This window comes from Marmota monax, unplaced genomic scaffold (assembly GCF_021218885.2).
Source record: "Marmota monax isolate L192 unplaced genomic scaffold, Marmota_monax_Labrador192_F-V1.1 WCK01_AAM20220418_F8-fsc00125, whole genome shotgun sequence".
Classification (NCBI taxonomy): Eukaryota; Metazoa; Chordata; class Mammalia; order Rodentia; family Sciuridae; genus Marmota; species Marmota monax.
In genome coordinates, this window is record NW_026695235.1 from 4,074,745 (window position 1) to 4,097,920 (window position 23,176).

At 37.1% G+C, this 23,176-nt stretch overlaps 2 protein-coding genes across 2 annotated transcripts in view; both read left to right on the forward strand.

Moving 5' to 3' along the window:
- Slc5a3 (solute carrier family 5 member 3) overlaps positions 1 to 12,472 on the forward strand; it is a 31,129-nt gene extending 18,657 nt beyond the window's left edge. The window contains exon 2 of the mRNA XM_046439271.2: positions 1,398 to 12,472. Within this exon, the coding sequence (XP_046295227.1) occupies positions 1,738 to 3,894 (2,157 nt within the window). The 5' untranslated portion in view covers positions 1,398 to 1,737 and the 3' untranslated portion in view covers positions 3,895 to 12,472. The remainder of the gene's footprint in view (positions 1 to 1,397) is intronic.
- Positions 1 to 23,176, forward strand: part of Mrps6 (mitochondrial ribosomal protein S6) — a 65,749-nt gene that overhangs the window by 18,657 nt on the left and 23,916 nt on the right. The window lies entirely within an intron of this gene.

Genomic DNA, 23,176 nt, shown 5'->3' on the forward strand with positions numbered 1-23,176 from the left:
TTGCAATCCTTCTGCCTCAGCCTCCTGAGTATCTGGGATTTACAGGCATGGGCCACCATGCCTGGCTGTGGTCTGTTTTGAACAGTTTGGAAAAGAGATGGCCTCATTTATGGGATTTAAGTTTTCCATTGGATTTAAAAAGAAAATGCCTAAATTCATCATAAAGCAACAACATTTATCCTGATGTTGCTTCAGGAACGAGGAGAAATCACTTAGAAGTTAACATATGGAGGTGTTAGGTTGAATGGTAATTTTTTTTTTTTTTTTAAGTTAAAATATCTTTGAAGAATTAGAATTTGTCTCTTTACCAGGGGAAAACCACTAAACTCAAACTTGATTTAGGTGAATTTAAATGTCTGTTTTGCAGAATGGTTACAGAATGGATATCTAAATCCAGGACTGACAGATATCAGAAGGACTTATTGAAGATGATTTATTTAATGATTAACAAATGTGTTTTGTTCAGGTTTGGAAGATAAATAATCCAGTTATTCAGTCTTCCAGAAAACTTTTTCTCCTCCCCCCTCCCCCTGATTTCTATACCCTTCAACAAAAAGGCATTAAAAGGAAGAAATGCTTGAGAGTGCTCTACAAAACTAAAACTTGAGTCTGTGCCTTTGTATGACTCAGAAGGTCTCTTGGAAATATTGCCTGAAGAAAAGAAAGGGAAGGAAATTACCTCTTTTAAAGTTCTTTTTGTTTTCCAACAACTTCTCACTAGAGGAAAGAATAAAATGTTAGGATTGTTTTGTCAGTTGTATGTTTCCAGTTTTTTTCTGTGTGGAGTATCTTGTTTCCCTTTAGGTGTTTAATCAAGTCCCAGGTTATTGTATGATAACTATATAACATTTACAGTTTGCACAAACTGAGTAGTACTTGGTTTTATGTGTTTAAATTCTCTGGAGGAGATACTCACTAGCAAACACATTTGCTGTTCTATCCAGGACCCTAACTGGCCAAAAAGTTAGTCCCAAATATTCTTGAGATTCACAGTATTTGAAGATTCTCTTTGATACCCTTATTATAGTAATTAGTACTCCCTTCTCTTTAGGGTGCTTTATGATTTCCATTCCTGTTCCAAGCTGAGACTGCTACAGTAAGACAAGAAAGGACAATGTGATACAAAGTTACTTGCTGGAGAAGTTAGGCCACTTAGTTACGAGATGGGTGAATTTTTGTTTTTAGTTCAAAATGATGAATATTCACACTTTTAAGTATTAGTTGTGATAGTATAGACCGATCCTTGCTGTGGAACTAAAGTGTGTTTTTAAAGTTTTTGTTTCTTTTTATAAAAAAATGTCTTGTTGCGCCGTGTTTGCTCGACTGAAAGTTTCCTCATCCCTTGGTGAGACCCTCCTCTAATTCAATCTTTGTCTTTTGTCTTTGCTGCCTTGCAGGGTTGGTACAGTAGGCTTCACTAGACTTAGCTGCAACTCAGAATTTCTCCTCCAGCACCTGAGTAAATGCTGATGGTCTTGTGGAGTGTGGATTAAGAGTACGAGCTAAGTTCTCAAATCCCAATTAAGAAGCGGAGGAAAATTTAAACTGTCTCCTTCAAAGTTTATCACAACCACCACCATCAAGACAGCAAACCAAAGGACAAAGACTTTGACCTGCTGTGTTGCTCTGTATAGTCCAGTTCACGTATGGTTTACAGACTTGGCTGAGGTTACTAATAAGTAAAAAAAAAGTTGGACACTTCTGTCATTTGGACGCTTTTATTCACGAGTTACCAGAATGAGGGCTGTTCTGGAGACAGCAGACATTGCCATAGTGGCCCTGTATTTTATCCTGGTGATGTGCATTGGTTTTTTTGCCATGTGGAAATCTAATAGAAGCACCGTGAGTGGATACTTCCTGGCGGGGCGCTCTATGACCTGGGTAGCAATTGGTGCCTCTCTGTTTGTGAGCAATATTGGGAGTGAGCACTTCATTGGGCTGGCAGGATCTGGAGCTGCAAGTGGATTTGCAGTGGGCGCATGGGAATTCAATGCCTTACTGCTTTTGCAACTTTTGGGATGGGTTTTCATCCCAATTTACATCCGGTCGGGGGTATACACCATGCCTGAATACTTGTCCAAGCGATTTGGTGGCCATAGGATTCAGGTCTATTTTGCAGCCCTGTCTCTGATTCTCTATATCTTCACCAAGCTCTCAGTGGATCTGTATTCGGGTGCCCTCTTTATCCAGGAGTCTTTGGGTTGGAACCTCTATGTGTCTGTCATCCTGCTCATTGGTATGACTGCTTTGCTGACTGTCACCGGAGGCCTTGTTGCAGTGATCTACACAGACACTCTGCAGGCTCTGCTCATGATTGTTGGGGCACTCACACTTATGATTATTAGCATGATGGAGATTGGTGGGTTTGAGGAAGTTAAGAGAAGGTACATGTTGGCCTCACCTAATATCCCTTCCATCTTGTTGACATACAACCTATCAAACACAAATTCTTGTAACGTCTACCCTAAGAAAGAAGCCCTAAAAATGTTGCGGGATCCAACAGATGAAGATGTTCCATGGCCCGGATTCATCCTTGGGCAGACCCCAGCCTCAGTGTGGTACTGGTGTGCTGACCAAGTCATCGTACAAAGGGTCCTGGCAGCCAAAAACATTGCTCACGCCAAAGGCTCTACTCTTATGGCTGGCTTCTTGAAGCTTCTGCCAATGTTTATCATAGTTGTCCCAGGAATGATTTCCAGGATACTGTTTACTGATGATATAGCTTGCATCAACCCAGAGCACTGCATGCAAGTGTGTGGAAGCCGAGCTGGGTGCTCCAATATTGCTTACCCACGCCTGGTGATGAAGCTTGTTCCTGTGGGCCTTCGGGGGTTGATGATGGCTGTGATGATTGCAGCTCTCATGAGTGACTTGGACTCTATATTTAACAGTGCCAGTACTATATTCACTCTTGATGTGTACAAACTCATCCGCAAGAGTGCAAGCTCCCGGGAACTAATGATTGTGGGGAGGATATTTGTGGCTTTTATGGTGGTAATCAGCATAGCATGGGTACCAATCATTGTGGAGATGCAAGGTGGCCAGATGTACCTTTACATTCAGGAGGTAGCAGATTACCTGACCCCCCCAGTGGCGGCCCTGTTCCTTTTGGCGATTTTCTGGAAGCGCTGCAATGAACAAGGGGCTTTCTATGGTGGAATGGCTGGCTTTGTTCTTGGAGCAGTCCGTTTGATACTGGCCTTTGCCTACCGTGCCCCGGAGTGTGACCAACCTGATAATAGACCAGGCTTCATCAAAGACATTCATTATATGTATGTGGCCACTGCATTGTTTTGGGTCACAGGACTCATTACTGTAATTGTCAGCCTTCTCACGCCACCTCCCACAAAGGAACAGATTCGCACCACCACCTTTTGGTCTAAGAAGAACCTGGTGACAAAGGAAAGCTGCTCTCAGAAAGATGAACCATACAAAATGCAGGAGAAGAGCATTCTGCGATGCAGTGAGAACAGTGAGGCCATCATCCATGTCATTCCCAATGGGAAATCTGAAGATAGTATTAAGGGCCTTCAGCCTGAAGATGTCAATCTTTTGGTGACCTGCAGAGAGGAGGGTAACCCTGTGGCTTCCTTGGGTCATTCAGAGGCAGAAACACCGGTAGATACTTATTCCAATGGGCAAGCGGCTCTCATGGGTGAGAAAGAGAGAAAGAAAGAAACAGAGGATAGAAGCCGGTACTGGAAGTTCATAGACTGGTTTTGTGGCTTTAAAAGTAAGAGCATCAGCAAGAGGAGTCTCAGAGACTTGATGGAGGAGGAGGCTGTCTGTTTACAAATGTTAGAAGAGACTCCACAAGTTAAAGTCATACTGAATGTTGGACTTTTTGCTGTGTGTTCTCTTGGAATTTTCATGTTTGTTTATTTCTCCATATGAACTTAAGGATATGATGAGACATTTAACTTAATACTGGTCTTTGGAAAAAAATTATGTAACTGTTGCATCTCTCAGGCATTGTTTACGCTGTAGGTTTTAGCCAAATTTTACTTAGCAGAAAATCATCTATTTGCAAGACTTTATTTTCCCAGACATGGATTAAAGTAAATCTTCAACTTTTAAATGAAGCAAAACAGACTGAAAAGTTAAAAAATGTGGTTTAAAAATTTCCATACCAAAGTAAGGAGAGACCAATTATTCTCAGATATCTTAGCACATAATAAATGTTAAGGTATCATGAATAAGATATTGTCTGCACTGCCAGGTCTTGGTAGACCTTAATGCTGAAGTAGAAGATTTGCTCATTTCTAAGTTTTTTCTGTCTCCGTAATTCGCACTACCATTTAAAAATACAATAACTGAATTTTACATATTGTATAATCAATTATGTTCTGAAACTCTAATGTGTGGTATGTATTTCAAGACAGGTTAGTTTGCCAGGTTAATTTTTGTGTGTGACTGTGGATTCTGATTGCCAAAAGAGAGGAAGAATGTTATTCTGTAGGTGTTTTTGTACCACCTGTATGTGGAATGTTGGGGGGGTGGGTTGATCCGGTTCTTCCCCCACCTGTTTTTTCCTACTTTTCACTGAAGTTTAATGAACCACATAATGAACACCAAGTCTGTTTATAAAGTTACATATTCAAATTGTATTACTGAATGATTATGGGGGGAAGTAAAATAAATGTTACTGATGATCCCCACCTTTATTGACCAAATTAAGGTGGTTTTTACATAGTTTGAGAATTACCAGCTTCCAAGCAGTGTTTGATTAACTTTGTCAAGCAGATGATTAATCATACTTCAATGAATTTGACTTTTTTTCCTTGTCATTTGATAACATTCTTTATTAGTTAAAAACCCAGTAGATTGAGTTGGAAGGTTTGTACAGTATCTTGAACAAACGTTTTCACTGCTTTTTGTGTTGCTGGGTTATCATGATATAGCAAGGGAAAATTTAATTCTGAGATCATACTGCATTCTTGATAATTTTTCTTATTTTGTATTTTTTCCTCAAAAGATTTACCATCTGTACACAGCCTGTACATCTTGTTGTGAGCATGTAAGGATGTTTCAGTGCAAACTGGCCATTAGTACCAGAAAACTCAGAGTGCACACTTGCCATTGGTAGATTATTTGTAGGATGGATAGCATGTTTAAGAGATGCCATAAACAAGAACTTCTGGGTTTAGTACTGTACTTATGGAGGAAATTATAGGACTTGTGTAATTATAGGATCCTTATCTTGACATGGTTTACCCAGTTGCATCATCCACAGGTGGGAATCTATTTTTCCTTAGTGAGGAAGAGGACTGATGATGTTAGAGAAGAGCTTTGCAGGGGATGTAGCTCTGTGTCCTCAGCACTGTCCTTTTTCCTCCCTGAAAAATAAGAAAACTAATTGTATCTACTTTCTTTGACTTTCTTTAAACTAATACTTTTTAAATTGCATGATTTTTATTAAGCTTGTATTCTTTAGGAAAATTACTTTTATAGATACTTTCATAGATTTTGAATCAAAACTCAGTCCTGATGACTTTGAAATTTTTTAGTGTATAAACTAATTTGTTTTTGATGGACTTGATTAGTCCAAAGTTGATTTCAGAAATTATCAGGTATAATGTCTTCCCATCATCAGGAAGCTTTTTGATGGACTGAGTCTGTAGGTGAAAAAGTAATTCATGTATGAATAGCATGTATTTCTAAAGCGCTTAAGAGTGCCTTGTAGAATTTTTTTTTTCCTCAATTTCATTCTTAAGGTTTATCTGGGGATCAGATAGATAGGGACCATCCTTTCCTTGTATGGAGGTTGAGGCTGTGACATGTTCAAGGTTAGAAAATCTATTTCAGAAGAACAAAAATCCAGTCTCCAAATCTGGACTCTACATTTGTCAAGACAAATGATTTGTCCATGGTTTGTGCTTTTCCTAAAGTAAGTGTTCTTCCTTTGGGACAACCTTTTGGTATTTGGAAAAGTAATAGGATCTTGGGTTTTCCAAATTGGCATTAAGCTGTACGAATTAACATTTTCTTTGAACATACTGCTGTGTAACTCAGCAGTGAGAATTGACGCATTGGCTGGGTAGCCTTCCTATTGCTTCTATTTATTTATCAATAAGTGAATAGGAGGTATTTATGTAGATCCCCACCCTTGATTTCATGTTAGGTCCTAGTGCTTTGGAGTATTTGAGCCCCGTCCCACCCCCAATCTCTGCTGTTGTCTTAGTATGATACATAGAATACATCATCTTGTGTCTGGTGTATGTATAGCAGTAGGTCAAGTTTAGATTACTAATGTTTGTAAATAAAGAATGACTATTAGTGTATCCATTAGAATTCTTTACTCTTGCCAGTATAAACATCACTTTATTTAGACGGAATTCCCTGAAGCTTTGTCCTCTTCATTGTTTCCCAGTAATAAATAATGTGCTTGAATAGGTAGGTGAATTGCTGATGGCAGCTTTATTTCAGGGGTCTAATCTTCAGTCTTCATTAGAATGATTATTCCTAGGAAATGACATATGGACTGTCTTAAGCTAGCAAAGTGTTCCTGCTTTATACTGAGTAAATGAGTCATAAAAGATGACATTGGTCTCTAGACATTAATGTGTATATTTTGTATATTTTGTTCAAGTTAAGTTTTGGAATTGACCAAGTGATATTATACTGACTAAAATAGTAGCTAACCATCAGAATGAGGTGAGAATACTGGTCTTCAAAGGTAGAGAAAAATGCCACCAAATCAGCTGCAAAATGTGTTTCCCCCCGCTCTAAATTTTTTTCTTCTCAGGCAGTCTTTGTCTCCAGATTGGATACAAAGGACTTACTACAGAGATATGCAAAAGGATAGTTTGCTTTTTTTGTGGAGACTCTAGTTTCTCTGTCTTTTAGATTCTGTCCTGTCACCCCAAGAGGGAGGTGATCACTTTTGCCTTTAGAAAGCAGTAGCAGTGGTTCTGTGTCCTTTGACCCAAATTTAAGAGATCTGCTCTCTTTATGGATCCTCTTGGCTCAAAGGATCCATTGTCTTTTTACCCAGAGAGGCTGGCCAGGATCATGTAGCCAATAGCTCTTAGGAATGGCACCTCAAGCAATTAGGAAGGACCCATCACTTTGTGAAACTTTTTATTTTAAGAGTTGGGTGGGACAGTTACACAGTCTAACCTGAAGCTAAGCAGAGGGTTAAAAGTCTTGTCTGGAGAATTAGAGTCTTTATGTTTCTCCATTGGCAGTCCACAGCTTTTTTTCTCTATATTAGGTGCATAGATCTTCTCCTCTCTCTCAATGTCATTTAATATAGAAGTCATTCTCATTCTTTTCTACCAAATAAACCAGCTGTATTTTTAGCCATTAAAGGGTTAGGTCCTTCAACATTCCCACCTGGCAGTATTAGGCTTACTCATTACCTTGTGTTTTCCCTAACTCATTTTCATCAGAAGTGTGATGACTGGAAAGGGACCATATGGATGTCTGGTAATGACTCCTCACCATTCCCTAGGTTTTGGGTTGAGAGATATGTCTAAGGCCATTCCTCTTAGATTATGTAATTGTGGAGCCTTGCCAAGACAGAATTTTCCTAAGAAATCAGGAAAACTATTAAGTAGGATATCAATAAGTACTTGGGTGATACAGATGTGGACAGTTGGTAAACTACAAACATTAGCTTAATTTATAGCCTTAGAGTCATATTCATTGCATTCTAGATCTTGAAGCATCTTGGCTATCAGCTAATTAAGCCACTCCCCTTATAAATTGGGGTATCAGTGTATAAAGATCCAGCCTGCTAACTCCTGGTTTAATGTCGAATATAATACAAATTTATTAATATTAGAGGTTAGAATGGGATTTGATAGTGTTAACTTGTAGGCTTTAGCATTCAAGATTTCTTCATTAGCCAGGTGCTTAGGTGCTTAAGTCACTTCATAGGTTGATATTAGCCCAACGGGATTTTATAGTGGCATATATCAATGTGTTTGTTTTTATCTCCATACCATTCTGAGAGATTGGTCTTTTTATCTTTATTCACATTGCTTCTTTAATATTTCAACTTTCAACAAATTAATATTTTGCTCTTTGGTCAGCTTATTTCACTTTCAGGCATACTGTCTTGGTGTTTAATTACTGTCCTTTTCCCCCAGTATTAAGGACTTAGTTCCAAATAATACTTTGTATATTATAAATGTTAATTAACTTAAAATGTTAATTCTTGACAAATTGTCTCAGATTTGTGTTGACTAAATGATAAAAGCACTAATGGTTCATCACTATTCTCAAAACTCCATCTCAAAAATTAGAGAGCAATAGTGAAAATTCATGAGTACCTTTGAAATGACGGTGGGGTCAGAATGCAGAAATAATGGAGTTTGCTTTAATGCCAAAAACAAAAACAAATTATTCTTGCAGTAAATAAAGGTAAAATTTTGGAAGTAGTCAGCATATTAAGAAACCTTGGATCATATAAGAAGTAATCTTTTGAATATTAGAATTGGTTGACTTAATTCAGTGTTGCAGACCCTTTTCCTCATTAAGATCACTTCTTTTAATTTTTTTTTTTTTTATTATCAGACTCTTATGGAATACTACTTGGACTTTTAGAAGAGAATTAGGCTAAGCTTCTAAGTAATAAACTTTGTCAGCACTGAGTACCACATCATTCACTTAGCTGTGTAAATGTATTTTACTTTTCAATTCTGGGAATAAGATTTTACACTGCTGATTCACCTTTAAAGAAACGTGAAATTGATGTCATTTGTGTTTCTTTCTCAACTCCTTTGTAGAAGGTGAAATTTGGTTGGTGGTTTTGGGGTAGGCACCTACCTCATGTATCTGGTAACCAACAACCATAACCTTGACAACCTTTTACTTAAAAATGAACAGAAAGGGTTTGGTGTGTTTGTATCATTACTAATCTCATGTGCTATACTCTGTAAGTGGAGTATCATACATGATCTGTGGCTGTTGTTGAATTAAAACCAGTAACCTTAATTGAATTTACTTACTTGGGCTGGCAGCATGTTTGAAGACAGGTGTGCTGGAAAAAGTTAATGTAGCTTGAAGAACAAATCAGGATAATATGTATTGGTCCCAGATTTCTAGTACAGGAAAGTGGTTTTGCTCTCCTCCAAAAAGGAGAAAAGCACTATGCCATAACTACAGCCTGTAATAAATGAAGCCCTCCCAAGCACTTCAAGACAGTTTATGTTTAGTGAACTCTGCTGATAAGGGAAGTCACATCATAGTGATTTTTTTTTTTTTTTTTTTTTTGCAACAGCACAAGTTGATAGTAGATATCCACAACCTAATTATATTTTGGTGAATTTACTCTATTCCTTAGTGCTTCTGGATAAAGAAGTATTTAGTTATCAGTGTGGCCTGTACTTCTATAAGTTCATTAGCAATTTACTTTTTTGGTATGATAATTAGAAATTGAAATTAGGCTTATTGCTATTAGTGAAATCCCCACTTGTCAAAGGCCAATACATGGTATTTCATAGTATAACAATTCTTGAAATTGATGTGTTTGGATTAGTGCCTTCTGGTTACCAGTATTGACTCTGTTAGTTTTCACCTTTCCTTTTCTTATAGAAAATTCTTATTTGGTACTACTCCTTCAGTTTTAGTATAACTAGTAAAGAGCATTAAAAAAAAAAAAAAAACTCTCATATTTACATTTCATGCAAGCTTTAGGTTCAGGGAAACAAGTAGGTGGACCTTTGTGTTGCTGCTTAATGTTATTTGTCTTTATTTGCTTTTATATCCATAATTGAAAATTTAAAGTTATATAATTCTTTCGGTTTTATCATTAATCCATTATAGGTTCCATAAGTAAATCTGAGAACATGTGACAACAGTTCATATTCTATGATAGAGAAAAAACTAAAAGTCCATAGAAAGCACAAAATCGTGTTAAAGTATAACGCGTGTCTCCACACGTAGAAAGCACAAGACTGATAGTGTTCTCTTTAACCCACAAGTGCCAGTCCTGGAACCCATCAAGTATTTGTTGTGATGAGGACCACATATTGATAGCCCGGGACAGTGAGGCATCTGTTATAAGTGGGTCCTGAGAAGAAATTCAAAATAATAGTCTGGGTAAGTTTGTACTGCTTTGGAGGAGGGAGAGAATATCAGGAGTACTGTGATTATATTTGGGTGTTTCTAGCAAAATTGGGGTCTTTGGGTTCAATCCCAAGTTCTGAAACTAAAGAAATAGGGACAGATTTTTAGAGTTTTGGTGTGTAGAACAGGTAACAGCCTTCTGGTTTGAGCTGTAGAGCCATTGGAATTTTTAAAATCTTGAGGAAATATTACCTCTCATGAACAAAAATGCTCTAAACCCTGGAGAAGTTAACATTTTAATAGGGCAAATACTACGTTAGTTTTTATGTAGGTTTGTGAGAGATGAAGTGACCTTTTATTTTCTTCACATGCTTGACCTTGCTTCATTTTAACCGAGGAAAATTTGATCCAGGAGTTCCAAGCATCAAACTAAGTCTTAAGACAGATTTGCCAAATGAACTACTTTGCTTTTCATAATGGTACCCATAGTCTGAATGAGTCTTTCACCTGTCCCATTGTTTTCCTCAAGACCAGATTAGAGGAAATCTGTGAATGTACACATGAAAGATTAAATGATGTTCCACTTCACAGTTGGCTTTATCTTGCCCCAACTTAATGCATTTCCCAATAGTCCCTGTTTGCCAAGAATGAATAAATAGCTTTATCTTGAATTTTGCCCATGTCAAGATACAACTCTCAGAATAGGAGTGACTGACTACCTTGTTCCGTCTCTCTCCTCTGTTTTGTGTATTTATCTTCTTAGAGAAAAGCTTGTTTAGAATATAGCTGATATAGACTATTGTGACATGTTTTGGAAGAGTTAACCTGAACACTGGAGGGAGAGATTCCTACCTCCAGCTAAAAGCCAGGCAGGTGTATACCTACATTTCTTTAGAATGTAAAACCTTAGGCTTGAGCTCTGAAGGAAGAGGAGTGCCAGAAGAACAGGAAACTGGAAAGGTTCGAGGACCGTACTTGGCTTAGCAGTATGTAATAATGCAAAACAGTTGTAACCTGTTAGTTCTATAGATTGTGTATCCTATACCTTTAAATTTAAACTAGTTTGTAAAAACTTTATGAAAGGATGCTTTTGAAAAAACTTTTGGCAGAAATATCTTTCATTTATAATTCCATGGAAGACTGCTTTAATTAGCCTAGGTGAAAAGTAGTCCTAGTGGTGTAAATATGTATAATTCGAATTGCCTAATTTCACTGTGAGATCTCAGACTTTTAAGTGGCAAACGGATCAACAAATCTTGCTCATGGAGTTTTCTGTGGGGTTGTTAAAATGCAAAAGCTTTATTTTTTTTAATAATGACATATTACTTTAGTGTCAGATAATGGTATGGAATCTGTTCCCCTGCTTTCCCCTGCCATTATTGCTTCAGTTTATAGATTGCCAGCAGAGCTCATAAATAGAGCAGGGGTTTGCCCATTCTCTGATTGGACATCCCATGTTCTGTGTCCAGACTGTGTCGGCAATTATGATATGAACTATGTTAGGCTTCTCAGTGCTTTTTTTTTTCTTTTTTGATAAGATGGATATCAAAAATAGTTGCTGTGCAAAAGTTAGTAGTCTTCTTCAAGAAGAAAACCAATTCCTTTTCTAATAATATCCTGTGAAATTGCTTCATTCATTCCTTTGTTTTTAAGCCAAATGTCAGCAGAATACTGCTGCTTTTATCTAGTAATTTTGATATGTAAGTATTAATGCATTTTTAAAAGATATCTGCATTGAAAAATGCTTCTCCCAGTGTCCTGCCTATTAAGCTTTGTTCACATTTTCTGTAAGAGACCTGGGGAGTGTGTATTGTGTACATGTATCATTTTAGTCAGGTATTGTAGGTCAAATGTAATTATAAATGAAGTTGATGAACATTCATTTTGAGTGAGTCTTTGATTGTAAACTTAATTTCCAATTTGCCCTTCGTTGTTCACAGCTTTTTTGTCTTAAAGTTTGGCTAACTGGGTCTGTTCCATTGTGCAATGTTTTAAGAGAATAGAATTTAGTATAAATCAGGTTACTTCCATATTGAAAGGAAAACAATTGAAACTGTAGATTTAAAATTGTTAACCATTCCTGACAATTCTAACCTGACTATTCCACTGTATACAATCTGATTTTTTTTAATTGTAGACATGTATGATCTTGGTTTAATGTGTTTTAAAAAGTGTTATTGTTGTTTAAAAATGAAAAAAAAAAAAGGAGCAAATCTGCTAAAAGAGCTGTCAGTTTTCATTACTGACTCTGTAAAATACACTGTTCTTTGTATACTGTGTGTTATTTTGCCAGCTGCTGCATTAGCCTTCAGAAGTATTTGGAAGATGAACTACATTTCTTGCAAAAGTACATTCCTTTCTGTGGTATTTTGTCCTGTAACTGAAGTGTAGTAATTATTTTATGGAATTGTCAGCACTTCTGTACCAACTTTGAATAAAACGAAAAATTTACATTGTTTTTGAGTGAGTATTTTCAGTATGAATACATCAACCCCCCTCCCCCATTGACAGCGTGTTATGTCTCAAAAGTTGAAGAGGTTGTGCCTCAATTTCTTATTCTCTTGGCTTATAAGTGGTTTACAGTGAATTTGCCCCTATAGGTTATTGTCACTTTTATCCTTTATAAACACTGATGTACAAGTATTGGCTGAGAATAGAATTACATATAAAACATGGATTAAGTAAAACTATTCTTCCACTTCTAGTTTTGAAATTTCAAGTTATAGGAAAGTTGTAAGAATGAAGGAAGAATTTAGGAATTCTCTTATCCAAATTCACTAGTAAATATTGCCACATTTGCTTTGCCATTCTTATACATTTTCCAGAACTTTTGAAAGAACCATTTGCAGACATAATTCCCCCCTTTCATAAGTTCTTTGGGGTATATTTTTTGAGACAAGGGCAGTTACTTGTAATTGTTATCAAAATCTGGAAGGCAAAAATGATTTTTAATCAAAGACCATTCAGATACTTCTAGTTCCAGTATGGTTGATTTAGGAACATCTCCTCCTCCCTCCCCTTTGGTGCTGGAGATCCAACTGAAGGCCTTGCACATGCTAGTTAAGAACTCTTATCACTGAGCTTACATCCCCAACCTGGGAACTTGTAGTCCATGGCAGTTGGCTCTATGTTGCTTGTTTCCTTTCATCTAGAATAATTCCTTGGCCTTTGTCTTTCATGGTATTGATGTTTTTAAAGTGTATAGGCTAGTCATTTGTGAATGTCTCTCCTTGAGTTGGATTTATTTGCTTCCTCACAATTAGATTGAGACTACATTTGTGGTAGGAGTATGATGTAATTGATGTGTCCTCAAAACTTCACACTGGGGACATGTGATGTCATGTCCCATTGTTCACATTAACTTTGATACTTGATTAAGGTGTTGTCTATCAGGTTTCTCCACTGTGAAAAACTGCCATTTTTCCCCTTGGTAATAAGTAATTTGTGGGAAAATTATGTGGGGGCATTAAAAAGCAATCTATTCCTCATCAAACTTGAACCATCTAGTTAGTATGGCTGTATAATTCTTGCCTAAGTTATTATACTGATGGTATAAAATGGCTATTTTTCTTTTTTCTTTGGTCATACTGAACTCAAGAGCTTCTCTTTTGCCTGAGTACTTGTCAGTATGAATTCCTCAATTATTTTATTCAATGGGTTATAATGGATTATAATAATTTTGTTCAAATGTTTGCACAGTTAGCAAATGGGACTTTTCAGGGCAGTTTTGTGTTCTTTGTGACATTTTTCCATCAGTGTACTTCTTATTTTTCAGCACAACAAGCAGTGAAGGCTCATCTTGTCCTTTCCTTGCCCTAGTCAGAGAGGCCTTTAGTAGGGAATGGTGTGGATATGCTCACTGCCACAGGGATGTCATGGCTGCTCTCTCTGTGTATGGAGCCATGAAGTTCATATACATGAGCTACTGATGACTGAAGCTCTAGCTAGCACCAGAGGTTTCTTTTTAGCTTTTCCTCATTCTGTGTTCATATTTTCTCCAACTATGATATTAACATTCCCTCCCACCCCCGATCCTGTAACTCATTGCCATTAATGTTTTTTGTTTTAGAATGTCTAATAATGTTTGGCCAAATATGGAATTCTGTACTGGAAAACATTTTCAAAATACATAGACTAGAAGCTAGAAAAATATTGAAATTGTAAATATAAGACCGTATTTTTCTAGCTTCTAGTCTTTATGTTTCAAATTTTGTAATAACATGCCTAAATGAAAGTTTTTTTTTAATTGGCCTTAGTGGTCTCTTAAAATATGGCAGTTCAGTTCTGGGCTAATCGTTGTGTTTTCTCCTTTTTGGAACCATTTTATTTACTTCTTGGACCTTCTAGACTGGTACTTTGTTTGGTTAAATTTTTTTGTATTTGTTTTTTAGTTGTAGTTATTTCTTTATTTTTATGAGTTGCTGAGGATTGAACCCAGGGTCTCACACAAGCTAGGCAAGTGCTCTACTGCTGAGCCACAACTCCAGCCCTGTTTTGTTAAATCTTTTAATTTTCATTTCTTTGTGCTCTTTCTAGGAGAGTTTATAAACTATCTTTAAACACTTTCTATCAGGTTTTTAATTTTAAGCTCATTTGTTTCCTTAATCTTTATTGCTTCTTGTTCTTGTTTAATAGATGTGGTATCTTATCATATCTGAAGACACTGGAGGTTTTTTCCTCCTGCATTATTTATTCCAAGACCATTTTTATTTGTGTTGGTCTTTTGTACTGTGCTTTCCTCAGATGTTTGCTGATCCTTGGTTGTCTGCTTATATTTAATAAGGCGAATTTAAAATGCTCTGAATGTGTCGATGGAGCTTATCAACTTCAATAGTTGGCTTTCATGGCCTTGTGGTTTGTAGGGTCTTTCATTATCTTTAGAATGGGTCAAATTCTCCAAAGGAATGAGTTTTAAACTGAAGGGTAAAAATCCATTTTTTTCTATGAGTCAGTGGGGAAAGAACAGAGGGGTCTTGGCAGTCACTGTGCTGTGTTTTTCCTTAATCCCTTTTTGGTATAGCACTCCCACTTTATGGCTGTACCAGTGGTCTCCAGTCGAGAATAAACTTCCAAGTATGCATCTAGGGATCCTATTGCCCTCCCAACTTTCAGCCAATTTTGAGTAGTTTAGTCCCACACTTCTGCTTTCAAAGGTGCTCAGGTCAATTCCCAGATATTCGAGGAATTCTATGTTGTATATGTGGTTAATTCTTAGTTTTCTCCACTACTGCTTGTTTTTGGGTGGTGGGGAGGTAGGTACCCGGTATTGAACTTAAGGGCAGTTGGCCACTGAGACACATTCCTAGCCCTCTTTTGTATTATATTTAAACCAGGGTTTCACGGAATTGCTTAGCACTTCGTTTTTGCTGAGAATGGCTTTGAACTCTTGATTCTCCTGTTTCAGCCTCCCGAGCCACTGGGATTACAGGCGTAATCCCACCTCACCGGCTCTCTTTCCCACATTCTTGTAGGGCTGTTTCTTTAAAATCATGCACAATATATATGTATAGTGGGATATTATGTTGTACACCTGGAATATTTTTTTTTCACTTTTACCTCAATAAAGCTGAAAAATGATCTCTTTATGGTAGTTTTGGTAGGTTCTCTAGAGGGGCATAATTAGATGCTTGAGTTCAGTACTACAGCTTGTCTGGAAGTCCTGGTGTTCACTCTTGAATTAGCCTTTGAAAGTTGAAATTTCAGAGCTTACTGCCCATTTCTGCCCTCCTTGAAACAACATTTTGACTACCAGTTAAGTTTGAGTGCTAAAGTTCTGCTTTTCTCTTTAAGTGCAAAACTGTAAAAACTGTTTGCATATCAAAAAGGCCTTAGAAGCTGTATAATTGATTATTTTGTGCAATGCATGAATATCACCCTTAAATACTCAATTCATAACTGACACAAATATAGTGCATTGATTATTTTTTGTAGTTCTTAATTTCTCCAAATTTACTGTGAACCCTGAGTGCTTGCCTGTTGGGTAAATGTAGGGCCAGATTCCTGCATGCTCATTTTTGTTACCTGATCCATCCTTAATCAGTTTTTATGTGTATTTCTGTTAAAAGTCAGCATTTGTAGCATACATTGTTGATTCCTTTGCATTGAGCTCAAGGCCAACAGCCCTGCAATGCATGTTTGAATAAAGCTTACTTATCTCCTGAAGCCATATCACAGCCTTGTGCTTAGGAACACTAGACGGCACTTTAGCACTACAATTGGGTGTTGTGAATAGTGAAATCACCAACGAAAGCACACAAATGCAAAAATCGTAGCACTGCAAAGATTGTGCAAAGGGTATTTGTTTATGGTGTGAGAGTACTGAAACTAGAATGCTGCCTTACTTGTCCCTACCTGGGGCTATGTGCAACAGATGCTACTCTGCATGTGTGCATGCATACAGTTGGCTGCAAAAATGCTAGGAATATGGATTTGGAGGTTACAAATAAGTTCTAATAGGTAAATTGGCAACATGGATTACACAATAATAAGAATCAATTGTAATTGTGAAGCAAGTGCATGTAATCGTTATCCACATAAAATAGAATTAATTATTAGTGCTGCTGCCCAAGAACACTCATTTTTTTCCCAGAGAGTTCCAATTTTAAGGAGTTTTCTTGTTGATGCTTTATCTCTGGCTTTTGATCCCAAGTTTCGCCGCAGAAATGTCATCTTTTCCTTCCTTTATTTGAAATAAATGTATTCATAGTATTTAAAATCAGGCTTACTATTCTTCTTTCTTTGGGATGTTATCTTATTCATTTCCTGGTGCTGTAACAAAATAATTTACACATTAATTTATACAAAGTAGAGCTAGATTTAGCTAATGATTTTGGAGGCTGGGATGTCCAAGAGCATGGTGCCAGCATCTGCCCTATGTCTTCAATCTGGTGAGGGCCTTCTTGCTGCATCAGGACATGGTAGAAGGCATCACATGACAAGATAGAGCAAGGTAGCCAGAGAGCGCTCTTACATACCACTCCACATACCACTCTGATGGTAATCCATTTACCTCCCAAAAGCTCTCCAAATATTAGCATGAGTTTAATGATTAAGTTTCCAACACATGGAATTTGTGGGGCACATTCAAATCATAGTGTGTAGCACAGGATATAGATTTCAGATCCTTACCATCTTGGTCTTTTTTTTCCCTAGACAACTTTGAGGCAGTTGGTCCTTTTTCACTTGCAGTCTCCAAGTTAAATTCAATACTCTAAGTAGACACTGCTAACGTTAGGTTGTGGAAATGAGAAATCAGAAAAACAAAATGAAGACTGCCATTCCCTTAGGTTTGCTCCCTTTCCAGTTCCCATTTGAAATCTCATACCCTATGTCAGACCCCCTATTTGGTCCTGTAATGGCCTCAGGATTGCTGCCTCAGTTCCCAGAAGTTTTCATAACTTTTCAGAATCTGGGTTTTATTACTATAACATTCCCTATACGCTCTAGGAGTTGAGTGTTATTGAGTTTTTAATTTTGTCCTGAGAATTTTAGAAATCTATAAGCACCATTGTGACTGACTGTAGTTTTGTTTTCATCTTTCACTTTGTTTATTCTTCGGTCCTTTACTCCGCATCTGTTTCAACTAATAGGCTGTGCATTAGCTTTATTATACATCTGTCTTTTAAAAGAAAAGTTTTTCTCTTTGCAATGAAGATTTTATATTTTATGGCTTTATTTTGTATTTCCTTCCCTTTCATTTGGATTAAACACAGTTACCAACATATTTCTTAGTTGTTGTTTTTTTTTTTTTTTTGGTGGGGGGCAAGTATTGGGGATTGAACCCCAGGGTGCTGTATTACTGAGCCACATCCCCAGTCTTTTTTCTTTTTTTTTTTAATTCCCAGTCTTTTATCTTTTGAGACAGGGTCTTGCTAAGTTGCTGAGGCTAACCTCAAATTTGCCATCCTCCTGCATCAGCCTCTCGAGTCTCTGTGATTATAGGCATGCATCAAGCCCAGTTCATTTCTCAACTCTTTCACTTGAAATTTTCATCAGAATTTATTGAACACATATTGTGTGCCACGGTCTTTGCATTTCTGTCATCTTGTAAAGAGGAGTAAGATGCAACCTTGAGAAGTTTTGTTTAGGGAAACGAATAGACTCCATAATTATATTTGCAAGATATGTATAGAATGAGAGATAGCTAGGTGATTACAAGTACTTCTATGAAGTAGGTGAATCTCAATGAATGTTTTCATTCCTATAATTCTTTAGTGCTTTTGCACCCTTCCACTTCCCTATTAACGGCTTTCTTCCTATCACTTGAATTTAAGCACTGCCGCAGTGGCTTAGTTGGTGGACCCACTGTGGGTCCATTGTTCAGCATGGCATGCCAATCTAACTCTTGCCAGAACCTTTCTGGTTCTGTCAGTACATATTTTTTTTTTAAAGAGAGAGAATTTTTTTTTAATATTTATTTTTTATTTTTCCGCGGACATAACATCTTTCTTTGTATGTGGTGCAGAGGATCGAACCTGGGCCACACGCATGCCAGGCGAGCGCGCTACCGCTTGAGCCACATCGCCAAACCCTCTGTTCAGTACATATTTTAAAAACTCTTGACCCAGTCATCTAACTGTTTTTTGTTAAGCTTTGTCCTGGCATTTAGAAGATTCACAGGACCTCAATAGAATTTCCTTATAAACGTGTCCAAATCTCTGATTGAGTCAAATCTCCCCTGGCATTTCTTTTGAAAGAAAGGAATCAGTACTGTCCTCTCCCTTCTGCTTGTGAAGAGGCTGAAATCCGAAGTGAAGGAAGGAGACTGGATTGTGGTTGAAGGAGAGCAATCAATAAGAAAGGTAGCTCAGTAATGTCTACCTGATTCCTACTCTGCTGACTAGCTCATAAGCTTTGGCATTTCATTTACTTTCTGCCTTAGTAACTAGGCCTCCTGCCAATCTTCCCTTTTCTCATCTTCTTTTATTCATCTGTAAGTGCTTTTGGAAAGCAAGTGGGAAGGACAGAAATGGACCCTGTAAGAGGGTTGTGGACTTGAGAATGTCCTCAGAGCAGCAAGCATGAGTGCCTTAATTTGGCATTGTTTCTAGCCAATGAAATGGTATTTTCAACCAGTAGTCACCCATTGAGTTTGCCATTTCTCCACTTCACCTTCAGGGAGAACTGCAGTATTCCTTAAGTTAGAATTGGAAGCGATCATTGCTTAAAATCCTATTCAAAGTTTAGTTCAGCCAGATTCATACATCTTTGGAATGATGAGACCAGCCAGGTCCTATTAAGAATATAATTCTATGGGCTGGGGTTGTAGCTCAGTGGTGGAGCGCTCACCTAGCATGTGTGAGACCCTGGGCTCGATCCTCAGCACCACATAAAAATAAATAAATAAAATGAAAAAACTAAAAAAAAATTTTTAAAAGTATAATTTTATATGTGCACCTGAGGAGCTTTAACTTGTCTTTTTTTTTGGGTGGGGGGAGGGTACTGGGATTGAACTCTGGGGCACTCAACCACTGAGCCACATCCCCAAACCTGTCTTTTTGTATTTTATGTAGAGACAGGGCTTCACGGAGTTGCTTAGTGTCTCGCTTTTGCTGAGACGGCCTTTAAACTCAAAATCCTCCTGCCTCAGGCTCCCAAGCTACTGGGATTATAGGCATGCACCACTGCACCTGGTTTAACAAGTCTTAATTCCCAGAATTTTTGAATTCTCAGGACAGTTCTATATAAGTGTAAAATATAACTTCAGATGGTGCAGAATATTTAAAAGCATTCATGTTTGTAAGGCTCCCAGCTGATTGCAGCATGTGCTGAGGAATTCCATTGCGACTTTGGCTTTTGCCTTTGACTTAATTGTGAAAGAAATGATTGGTTTTATGCAAGTGAGCCCAAAACTTGTCCTTAAATGATATCCAAATGATGTGCTTTGGCTCGAGACTCCAGAAACCGTATTGTGGTTGAACTACATAAATTAATGCTAACTCTAGGCAAATAACAGGCAACTAGTAAATTTATACAAGGTTTGATTTCATGTAATCATGACTTCTTGTTCTGTGTGGTAGCTCTTTAAATTATTCATTTTTAGCATTTTAGTGCCAATGCTGATTGGCTCAGCATGGGCTTGCTGCATGGGCCCCTTGGATGGGAAAGTCAGGTTTATGATATTTTACTGGCCTTGTAGATAAAGTTACTTTATCTACCTTCTATATTTGTAAGTTCGGCCAACCATTACCTCACTATGAAAAACTATGACCATTTTATTTTTGACCGTTAGTTTAATAGAACATTAAATCTGTGCTTAACTCAGATCAGCTGCTGGACTAGTAATCAGATTGTTGCTCTTTTTTCCTTTTTTTAAAAAAAAAAAAAAAACAATTCAGTTCTTTTATTTTCATCATATACACCAAAGAATGAATTTTCATGTTGTATTTCCCAGGTCTCCAGAATCTTATTCCTAGCTGCATGGCCCTAGAATGGGCAAGCTCCTCCTTTTTTCCTTATCACCTTGGCTTCATTGGCCACTGTAGTGTCAGAGCCAGACTATGCCTGGTCCTGTTACATGCTTTGTTTTGCTTGGATTCTAGAGTCAGTGATTTCTGAGCTCCTGACTTTGAGATTCCAGTTTTTCCTGATTTCCCAAGAAACAGAGTAAGAAGTTGTAGCAACTGATGATGCTAGAGGTACCAGTGTGCTCTATGGATGTGGAGTCAATGAATTCTAAATGTCTAGGTGTAGATCTAGGACTTACAAGAATTCACAAAATATTTTATCTTTAAAAAGTTAAAGGAAAGTAAATTTGCCCCCAGAGGAATAAGGTTCTAGTGTAGCCATGTGGAAAATGGTATGGCATTTTCTCAAAAAAATGACAGCTAACTACCATATAATACCAAAATATACTTCGCTAAGAAAAACTATGAGTTTTTATGGGTATATATACCCATTTCTGAGTATATATCCCAATGAAAAAGAACAACAACAGGATATTAAAGAGACACCTGCTGTTATATGTTTATTGCAGCAAAGGTGGATAGTAGAGGCTGGGAATTTCAGGGAGATTGTGGGGGCAGGGGTGATAAAGAGAAGCTGGTAATCAGGTACAAAAATAAAATTATATATTGGAGGCTCAAGTTCTAGAGTTTTATAGCACAGTGTGGTTCAAGTTAATAATAATTTATTGTATATTTCAAAATAGCTAGAAGAATGGATATTGAATGTTCCCAACATGAAGAAATGATAAATCTTTGAGATGATGGATATGTTAATTATCCTGATCTGATCATTACACAGTGTGTATATGTATTGAAATATACTAAAACTCAAAAAACTGACACAAAATTGTATATTAGTGGAATCCCGTGAGTACATACAGTCTATAAGTGTATATAATTATTATGTATTGAAGTTTTTTGACAAGTTTTGTTTCTAAAACACCCTTTTGATGCTCATTATAAATCAGGTAATAGCCCAAAGTGTTAAAAAAGAAAAGACTTCTTGTTTACTATCCAGGGAAGAGTAATGACATTTGGGTGGTTCCATGCCACTTTTCCATCTATGTGTGTATATAGTGCTTTCTTTTTAGGAAGAAAATGTGGCTGTATATTCTACATGCTGGTTTTTCTTATTAAAATGTTTTTATGGAACATACAAGTTTCAATGTATTGATTTTTAATGGCTACATAAAAACATTTTGCTTGTTCAATAAATGAAAATAATTCATTGAATCCCTCTTATTAATGAACAACTAGATTTCTATGTATTCACTGTCCTCATAACTTTTGGTGAACATTTTTATAGCAAAAACCTTGTATATGGATATAATAGTTTGCTTAAATTCTTAGACGTGGTAGGGTTGAAAGTATAAACATGCTGTCCAGAAAGTTTATTTTTATCAGCATTATAGGTGAGTGAGTGAAGAAACTGAAGTCTTAAACTATTGCCATGCATAGAAAGGCAATAGTTTAACTTCTACATATACCAAATCTGGTGCCCACTTCAGTTCTACCCCAAGTATAAATTCTGTCAGTCGTCTTTCGGTACTCCTATCCCAGTGTGTTAGCCAGACCTGCTTGGAGAATACCCTAACTGGCCCTCTTTGCACCTCTCAAAAGGGCATTCATTTTTTAGGGCCTTCTCTAATCAACAGTCAGAAGTAGTTCTTCATCTGAGTTCTTGAAGCAAGGCTGCCTTTTCACTTCAGTCTTGCCTATGTTTCCATTCACCTTTTATTAGTATTAATACTAATATTAGTATTCTTCATAGACTGTCTTCATGTCTGATCATATGCTGCTTCACATATTTTGGAGAAGGGTTTTATAGGAAGCAACTTGGACATACTTGTCTGGGGAAAGACACTTTGAGAAGAATGTTTCCAGATAAATAGTTCAGCCACAAAGCAAGTTCAGTATTTGACTGTTCCTGATTGGCCCATAATGGTAGTTTCATAAGGTTCAATTTACGTTTCTGATACCCACAGAATTTAGTGTGCCCATGAGAGATGATTCAGTTTGCTCTCTTTTGTGCTAGAGGAGAGGAGTGTGTATCTCCTGTAAGACTCACTTGTGCTATACAAGTTATCTTAAAGTAGCTCTCCAATAAAATCTCTTAAGTGTATTTCCCCCATATTGATTACTGAATATGTAATATCATATATTTAGCAATTTTTAGGGTTCTATAGCCTTAACAAGTAAGTGACCCCTTGTTAAGTCTGGACTATAAATCTACAGAATTTGGTGTATTTTTGTTTTTGCAGAGCCACATAACAGTGGCTTATAAAGAGACACGTTTTCACTGCATTACAGTATTTTCCTAGTACACTTTGTGTGTATTGATTCTTGTCTCCTCTTCTTCCCACTGCCCTACTTTTTAGAGCCTGATAAGTCTTTGTTCAGTAGTTACTCTGTATTTATTGTATATGGCCCGTTAACCATGATTCATGGAAAGGTAGTAGAATAATTATGTTTTCAAAAAGTGTTTTCTATCTTTGACCTTTGAAATGCCTATAAAAGTTCACTTCCAGTTATTTGGTGCATAATAACCCATTTAGGTAAGTGGTCATGTTTAAACATGTATTTAGGTGTCTTTATGTTTCTTAGCATTTGTGACTTGTCCTTACGGAATGACATTCTGATTTTAAATAGCTTCTGTGTTTGATAATTTTTAAATCCTTTATTACCTAGAACACAGCAACTGTTGATTTACCAAATTG